The sequence below is a fragment of the Cicer arietinum genome, chromosome 3 (genome assembly GCF_000331145.2).
Source record: "Cicer arietinum cultivar CDC Frontier isolate Library 1 chromosome 3, Cicar.CDCFrontier_v2.0, whole genome shotgun sequence".
NCBI lineage: Eukaryota > Viridiplantae > Streptophyta > Magnoliopsida > Fabales > Fabaceae > Cicer > Cicer arietinum.
This window is the reverse complement of record NC_021162.2, coordinates 71,149,631-71,159,427: the sequence shown is the minus strand read 5'-3', so window position 1 is coordinate 71,159,427 and position 9,797 is coordinate 71,149,631. Positions and strand designations below refer to the sequence as shown.

The following is a 9,797-nucleotide window of genomic DNA, read 5'->3' as shown; positions in this document are numbered from 1 at the left end:
AAATTATATATGGGGCAAAAATTAAAATTTTGTAAAACTTGATAGACTATTTTGTAATTTTTAAGGATCAATTTACAAAATTTAAAAATTTTAAAGATCAATTTGTAAAAAAAATAAAAAATATAGGAATTAATATGCAAATTTTGAAATATATAGGATCAAAATTATAAACCTACAAAAATTATAAGGACCATTTCATAATTTATATACTATAAAGTAAAAAATAAATTTAAAATTCTCTAAATTTAACTTTAACTAAATGCCTCACAAAATTCATTTATTTTGAACATGAAACAAATTTATTATCAAAATAACATAATTTGATTAAAAAATTTAAATTTTCCAAAAAATTACTTTGTCTAAAAAAAATTCTCTTATTCAATCACACTCTAAATCTATTGCGGTTCTTTTTTTAGCGCTTATTTTGAAAGTAGACCATCTGCAAAATTATGACGAATATAGACTGATTTGTTTAATGGATTGTTTATCCAAGATCATCTCGAAAATTCTTGCTAACAGATTGAAGGGGGGTTATTTGGAAGGCAATTTTTAGATAGGGTCATGGTAGTTAACGAGCTTATTGATTTGTTTGTTTCTAAAGGTTGATTTTGAAATAGTTTATGACACAATTAATTATGATTATTTAGTTTTTATGTTTCTAAAGTTGAGGTTTTCAGAAAAATGGGTAACATGGGTGAGAGCCTGCAATTATGTAAGTAATTTTAAATATAACTATGTCAAAAATTAAATATCAATAATAATTTAATAAATATAATTGATTGTTGATGTAAATTTTTTTAAACTAATATTATATATAATTAAAATTCATAGTATTAACTATTTTGTTTCATTTAAATTGGGGGTGACAAATTACATAGTTCTCATCATCTATACTTTTTGTTCTTGACGGGATCTCGTCATCCATACTAATTAATTAAGATACTATTCAGTATTCAATATTTACCCGTTAAACAATTTGAAACCTTCAAATGTATATGCATGCATGCTTATCTGCGTATCAATTTGTTCACTAACATATCAATATTTTTACCTTTATTACATCATTACCTAACACTTATTTAATAAATAAAAAATACCTAACACTTGTGTTTTGTACTCAATATTCTATGGATGCAAAAAATATGTATGGTAAAAATAAATTTTTTTACACTGATATTCAATAAGAATTTATTATTTTGTCATATTAATTTATTTTTTATGGTTATTTTAAAATTAATTATATAATATAGTTGAATGTAAGTAAAAAATTGTTTTAGGCCTATCACGATTGCACTCATATTATATATTTTGACAAGGTTAAACATGAAGGTGAGTAGTATGACTCAATTTTGAATTGGTAGCTGACATGACATTACAATTGATTAAATTAAATTAAGAAGATAAAATGTTGGTAATAATGAAAGAAAAGTTCAAATAATTAAACAAACTTTCCCATTTGTTTCTTGTTGACCAAATCCAAAGAGCTAACACTAACTATACTATTGTTCTTGGAATTTGGCAATGCATATATAAAAACCCAAGAGCGTGTACAAAATTTTTCCACAATCAAATTTCATATCTAGAAACTGCTAATAGTCTTGGACGATCAAGTGACAAAGTCCAATCTTTAATTTGGATTTGAAACATGCACTGCCAAAACCACTTTTCGATTGCAATTGTGTTAATTATTTCGATAACCATTCTATTTTATTCAACACTAACTAGAGCTTTTGGTGAACCTGGTATTATAATCATCTCTCTCCTTCGACCTTTTTTTTACATAATTTTTTTCGTTATATATATATATGCTTGAACATGGTGTCCAGTGGTATTGATTTTTCAAACGTGAATCTCACTATTTTTAATGAATTTTAATAAAATATTATTTAATTTTTATTAAAAATAGTAAAATTTATCTTTGGACTATTTTTTGAGATTTATATTAGACTGGCCTGTTTTGGCAAGGTATGTAAGTTTTAAATTTTGTGATATAAGAATAAATTTATGATGAATTTATATTGGCATGGAAGTCATGGCAAATTGTAAGATCCATGGAACAATATCCTCTTCCATATATTAAACTTTGTTTTTGTAACATAAATGAGTTGATATATATTGGTGCACGTACTGCAGAGTACGGATACAAAGAAAAAAGTGCAAAGGGGCCTAAACATTGGGGTGATCTCAAAAAAGAATGGGCAGCTTGTAAAGGGGAGATGCAATCTCCTATTGATTTGTCTAGTGACAGAGTGAGTGTGATCCCAAATTTGGGGAAGCTAAATAGAAGCTACAAGCCTCAACATGCTACTATATCCAACAGAGGCCACGATATTGCAGTAAGTGTGTCTTTCATTTTGCTACATCAAAAATTGATTTTTAAATAAATTTATTTTGTAAGATTGATTTTCATTCAAAATGAGTTCAAAAATAAGTTAGTAAAAATTCAATTTTAAGTATACATACTCAATTTAAGTATTACACTCATATGATCTCAATGTTCTTATTTTATTGTTATTGTTTGTATCATTTGTTAAAGATTATAAAAAAAAATGTTCTTCATATTTAATAATTTAGATATTATTTTTTTAAAATTTTAAAAAAATAAAAGTTTTTTTTGTGTTTATCTGTTGTGGTAAACATCAGTTATAAAAAAGGATGACTTATATATATTTATATATATATATACTAATTCACGAAATTTGCAGTTTTATCTATTCTATAGTTACTAATTCACGAAATTTGTTCTTATATTTTAAAGTCGGCGAATTTGATTATTTATTAAATTTTTAAATTAAAAAATAATGATTTGACATACTTTAAACGATGTGACGTACAATTTTATGATATAGAACCATGTATTAATTAAAATAATAATATGACAAAAAATTCGAAGTTGAAAAAAGCCAAGATTTTACGGTATTTTATTATAATTTCATGAGTGTTAATCATTTTATACTATCGTATAATATGTCATGTTATTTAAAACATTCACGTCATTATTTTTTAATTAAAAAATAAGAGGGAGCAAAAAATGTCAACTTTTAAAATAGAGAATCAATTTCGTGAATTACTAAAATAAAGAGACTAAAACTGCAATTAAACATATATATATATATATATATATATATATATTTGATCCATATAAATTATTTTTATTTTATTTTCATCTTTGTAATTTTTTTAGTTTCAAATTCAACATTTAAAGTTCAAATTTGTTTTACAATCGTCCTACTATTATAGTGACTATTAAAAAAAAAGTTGAAATGGTAAACTAACAACGTTTTTTTACGTTTTTATTTTTACAAAGACAAAAGTCAAATAAAAATATATATATTTGATCCTTATAAATTTGCATTTTATTTATTTATATTCATTCATGTAAATTTATGTTTTTTATTTATTTTAATTTTCGTCTCTTCTCTGTTTTTTTTAATAGTTACTAACAATAAAAAAACGTTTTTAAAGCAAAATCAAATTTACATAATTAAATTCAAAAAAAAAAATACATTAAATTACAGGAACTAAACATGTATTTAAAATATAATTTTTTATAACTGATTATTATTTCAATAACAAATATAAAATAGCTTCTATTTTATTTTTAATCTCTAAAAGAAAACCAAACATATATTTAAATTAAAATTGATTTTTTTTAATATAAACTACGGAGAACAACTCCTTATTAAAAGCAATTTTTAGATTATCTTCAAATTTTTAAAAGTGATTATTTAAACGCAGTCTTAATGCATGGCATATGCAATGGTTGTAGGTGAGTTGGGAAGCGGATGCTGGCTCGATAGACATCAATGGAACACAATATTTCCTCCAAACAACCCATTGGCACTGGCCATCTGAACATACCATCAATGGCCGCAGGTTAGTTTTCAATTCCTTCCTCTATATATATAATCCATTTTTTTATATTTATATATATCACATACTTAATTAATAATATTGAAAGCAAAGAGACTAGCTAGATTATAGTGATAGTATAATATATATATCACAAACTCTAATTTTTGTCTTTAATCATTAATTAGGTATGATTTGGAGTTGCACATGGTTCATGTTAGCCCTCAGCCAGATGGAATCAACAAGACTACCGTTGTTGGTGTTTTGTACAAGTTTGGTTCACCCGATCCATTTCTCTCCAAGGTACGTTCGTCCCAGGAATAATTACAAATAACAAATTTAATTATTATTCATGAAATGTGGTTCAAGTAAAATATATACTCCTCTATTAATTTTTATATATTAATTCATATATAGAGGATAATGATGTATATTTATATATATATGTCAGCTTGGAAAGTACATAATGGACATTCCTGATGAAGAAGAAGAGAAAAGTATAGGGATTATTGATCCCTCAAAAATACTCAAGATGGGCGGGAGTATGTATTACAGATATATGGGGTCACTCACTGCACCTCCTTGCACTGAAGGTGTCATTTGGACCATTAATAAAAAGGTAGCATATTAATATAATAATATTATCTTTTTTTTTTCTTTCTATTAATAATTATGCTTCTTATTGATTATTAATTAGTGCGTGCCTTCCAATTTTATTGCCATCAAGATATGATACCGATATTTTTTCGTTTCTCTTATTAGATAAGAACTGTTTCAAGAGGACAAGTGAAGTTATTGAAGAATTCCGTACTTAAATATGTAAGTAAACTAACATTATGTTTATACCAAAAACATTAATCCTTTTGTTTTTGAAAAAATAAAAAGTTAATCCTTATTATGTGTTATATATTATCGCCACAGTATGCAAAAAGGAATGCAAGGCCGGTGCAGATCCTGAATCAGCGAGAGATTGAACTTTACGACCCAAAGACAAAGAATATACCTCACTATTGATTTATGCATATAGTATTTATTTTTTTTTTTTCAATTCATTTGATTCAGTATTTGTTTTCAATCCATTACTATGTATATTGATGTACTATTTATGTGGGTAGAAACACATACGCAACCATTTTTATAGTCTATAATTATTTTAATTTTTTAAAACATTAATGATCGTTGACTCGTATGTTTAATTAAAAAAAAAAATAATAAAAAAGACCGTTATAAATAGTTTGAATATTGACAATTACAATTTTTTTATTGTCCTTTTGTAATTTTACTACGAAAAAAAAGACTTTGAAGTGTGAATATGAACTATGTAAAGTTAAACTAAATTTTATGTCAATGAAATATTGTACCCTTAATAAAATAACTAGTTTGCCATTGGTTTTTATTGAAAGACAGGTTCCTAATGTAGAAAATACATTGTGCCATTGGCATCATGTGTTCAATTCAAATATTCATAACTATATAAATACAAATGTTCAAATGACACGAGGTTAATTTGTTAGAGAGCCAAGAGACAATTATACCTTACCTTGTGTTAAAGATTCTTTTTTTTTTTCAAACACATGGTTTAAGATTAGTTCTTATTCAAAGACATATTCACATTTATGTAGAAAACACATCATGTATTCAAGTCTGTATAACTGTGACTACATATATACAAGTGTTTAAATGACATATAGTTTATTTTGTTGGAAAGCTAAAAAAGGAATCTACATTGTATTAAACTTACACAAAAACAAGCTTATACAATTTTATGATAGCTTGTCTAGAACCAGATTTTTTTATTCAAAGATAAACTAAATTATGTACAAAATGTATCCTCGCAGCCTCTCCTCAAATGACAACATATGCAATGATGACATTTTTCTTTTTGGTTGTTCATAAATATTTTTCAAATTGGTGAAATATTTCTAAATTTTAGAACCACCATATTAGCAGAGCCCAATTGTTTTCAAACAATACTCAAAATTTGAAACAACGCTTCTATAATTTAGTAAAGCTACAAAAGACATCAAGACTTAAAGAATGATATTGTCCTCTAATTGACAAAGTATATGTTTGGAAGCTCTTATTTCCGCTTTGAAAACCCACGGCATATATCCCTGTGAATGCTTAATTTCACACATAATATTAGTATCTATCCTATATTCTTAATTCTAATTAAGTCTCCAACTAATATGTAATTAGATGTCCATATGCAAAGCTTTCTAACATATATAATATTACATATAAATTAAACTCCGTCATCAATTTTCATAGATGATTTCAATAGAGTCATGAGAATGTTTGGATAATGTCATAATGAAATCCACTCAGTTGTTATCAAGTCAAATGTGACTAGATTACTGAAACGAAAAAAAACATTAGTATTTCTTCATATTTACTTCACCTTATTTAAAAAAATAAATATATGCAGTGTATCTAATATGTTTATTTTGTGCATTATTAATGTTACTAAAATATACGATTTTTTATATCGAGATATCAAATTCTAACTTTCTATCTCATTTGACACAGTATATTACTAATAAGAGATATTTTTTAAAAATAACAAATTAAATTCATCTAATGAATTATTTTATTTAAGTATTATAATTAGAGGGAGAGGCCTTGAGTAGTAGTAGTAAACAAATTTTCTATTAAATAATAATTCGGTACATTGTTTATCTATGAAATTCGGATACATAATATGATACACATACACGGGTACATACATTTTTTTAATTTAAGATACAATACAACTGAAACTAAAATATGGTAGCAAATGTTTTATCTAAACTTTATTTATGTAATAAAGAAGGAGACATTTATCCTTCTTTATTAGTATATAATTAAAATAATTAATATTTTATAATATATTTTAAGAAAACTTACAACAATTTATGTGGTTCGACATATGTTACTTACGTCCACATAAATATTTCAAATATTAGATTAATTATCACAAATAAAATTATAATAATTTGTAATTCATCTTAAATTGTGTATTACACTACAAATTCTCTCACACTAAGAGTTAGAAGAAATAATAATATTTTTATTATAAAAAAAAAACTCAAGTATTCTTTGATACACATTTGTTCTTTTCTTTCATGAAATAATATAATACTTCACGAAACTCCTTATTTATAAGAAAATAGTGCGACTTCTTTCAAAAATATATTAAAGAAAATCAACTAATCTCTACAATTATAATGAATCTCTAGAAGTTATATAAATTTACATATTTGAATGATGAAATTCAAATAATATTTGACTATTTGATAGTAATACGTCTTCAATGAAATTAAAGTAGTCGAATTTTAAAGAGATGTTTATATTCGAGTGTATTCGAAATCAGCGCTGGTTTTTGTGTGTGGATAAAATAATGAGAGGTTTGAGCATGCCAAAATGTCGTGATTGGTGCTAATTTGCCTCTATGCATATATAATATAGGCATAACCATAGAGCTAAAGGTCAAAAGGCTACTCCATAGACCCCAACCGAACATGTTTGGATTTAGCATGTTTTTTAAATTCAGTTATATTGTCGAAAAAAATTAGTTATGCATACGATGTTTTTTTTTTTCTTCTCAGTTCTATATAACTAATAACTAATTAATTACAAACAACAGTACTCTCTCCTCTTCCCAAAATAACGGAGTTGATAATTTTATACATATTAATAAGAAATATATATAAAAAAAGATATTATTTTTATTATATTATCTTAATAGATATTGATTCATAAATGTATACCAAAAATATTACATTTTGAACAAATTAATTAAAAATTGAAAGATTCCTTGATTTTGAATGGATAAAATATAAAATTAAGGATTCAGTTTATTTGAGAACGTTGATGGTCTGAAGTATTTTGTGGATCCATGGAACAGTGCGACGCAAAGAAATGAAGAAAAGAGACAATTTCCTCGACAGCAGTGGATTCCTTGACAATTAACTCCCACACTTTTCTTCTGCTCTCTATCCTTTTTCTCACTCACTGCTTCCTCTTTTTCTTTTTCCCATTAATATAATACTAATAAAAAGAATTTCTCTTTACCATCATTATTATCAACTAGCACCGAAAATGGTACTTGTAGTAAAATACAATCCTCGATAACTTCATTAACACAAAGGAGCCTACAATTAATATACTAATACTAGCTACTTTACTAGTACTATTAATTATTAATATTCACTACTATACTATAGCACAAAAAGATTATCCTCTGTTTCCATGATTATTAATTCACCTTACCCAACACTTCCAAACACTTTGTGCCAAAACCAGACCAAAGTGCTACTCTTGAAATTTTATCAACGGAAACAATGTTCCAAAGAATCTGCATTTTGTTAATCACAGTAATTCTGAGTTCGTTTTCACCACTTGGAAAAGCAATGTTGAACTTAACACTTCCCGGAACACATCCTGACCCTGAAGCTGTTGCCCACGAAGTTCATAGGTACTCACTCTGTCTCTCCTTCTCCCCTGTTTCTAAAATCTCAATGTAGCTTCATACATACATTACATTATTTTAGAAACACATGGTAGATCTGAGCATGAGGCTCCTTTTCCATTTTGTTCTTTCTTGTTTTCCTCATATTTCAGCTTACTGGTTCTAGTTTATACCTTAGATTCGAATTAATGTACCTTACTATTAACCAACCTTACTTGAGATGATTTTTTTTAATTTTTTTTTAAAGTTAAATAAACTTTTATTTCTATAAGCATTTTTATCCAATCATTAATTTGGTCATTTTAATAACTAAATATAAATGCAGTTTTTTTAAAATTACAAAATTAGATGAAAATTTTGCATGAAACTAAAATTAATAAGAAATATTTTTTATAGAGTTAAAATATATTTAACAATTTTTTGCAGCTGTATCTTTTTCTTTAAGCTACTGTATCGCTATTTTATATATTCTTCTTTCTTGATGAAAAAGATGAAGATGGGTCCATTCAAGTTAATTTAACTCAAATTTATTCTCTACTTTAAAATCAAGTACTATTTTAAATGCAACAACATTAATACCGATAAATTAAGGATTATCAATGGTAAAATATACTTGTATTGTATTGGAGATTTGTATAGTATTTTATTGTGAGTGAAATTGATGTTATTTTTATATATTAATATAATATTATTTATATATTTAAATTTATTTATCGTTATAATTAGATACAACTTTTTATTTTTTAAATATTTATTGTGATTTTATATTATAAATTGAAAATTTTAATTTTTTTAATTAAATTATAAAATATTTATATTTTTTATTGATGTATCTTATTTTATAAATAAAGTTGACTTAATAATTAAAGTGTGAAAGTAAGAAAAATGATTTATTAGATAGTGAGTTCAATCATCAGTAAAATTCTAAGAATATTGATAATATTAGTTTTTTTTAGGCTAAACAAACTTTCAGGAGCATTCTCCATCTAGAAATTAGTCCCAACAATTCAAGATAAATGGACTAAATTATGTGCTTCAGAATTGAGCACTCTAGATACATTCTTAATTGGTACTGTAGGTAACCTGGTCATTAATTCTTTACAATCTTAGAAGATATTATTGATAAAAGCAAATGAAACAGATCCGTTAATACAATTTACTGCAATAATACTAATTAGTTAAATTGATCGTTCCAAAGAAATATTGGCCTTTCTTTATATATAAAAAAAAACTGAACAACATTAAAACTCTCAAAGGAAAAGTTTTTGTCATACATCACCTGTCCCACCCATGACTTCTTTTTCAAAAAATGAAAACTCTTGAGAAAGAGTTGTCATTTATATGATTCTATCTAGATTAAAAGATTAGTCTTATGGATTGTGGGCCATTAATACCTCTTTATCTCTTTTTACAAACATCCTCTATCTTTTTCACATTAAAAAAATAGATATTAAATTTATTTTGTTCATTTTATATATATATATATATATATATA

General features: G+C 25.3%; 2 protein-coding genes across 2 annotated transcripts in view; both read left to right on the top strand.

Annotated features, from left to right (window-relative positions):
* The first annotated feature begins 1,552 nt into the window (after positions 1–1,552).
* On the top strand, positions 1,553–5,085 carry LOC101508748 (alpha carbonic anhydrase 7-like). Its single transcript, XM_027332357.2, has 7 exons — positions 1,553–1,742; positions 2,134–2,336; positions 3,770–3,876; positions 4,041–4,155; positions 4,304–4,471; positions 4,615–4,671; positions 4,774–5,085. Exons 1-7 carry the CDS (start codon positions 1,646–1,648, stop codon positions 4,864–4,866), a joined length of 840 nt encoding a protein of 279 aa, XP_027188158.1. The 5' UTR covers positions 1,553–1,645; the 3' UTR covers positions 4,867–5,085.
* Positions 5,086–7,824: 2,739 nt separating this feature from the next.
* Positions 7,825–9,797, top strand: part of LOC101507578 (probable pectate lyase 12) — a 3,846-nt gene continuing 1,873 nt past the window's right edge. Inside the window, exon 1 of the mRNA XM_004494025.4 lies at positions 7,825–8,308. Coding sequence (XP_004494082.1) covers positions 8,175–8,308 — 134 coding nt within the window. The 5' untranslated portion in view covers positions 7,825–8,174. The remainder of the gene's footprint in view (positions 8,309–9,797) is intronic.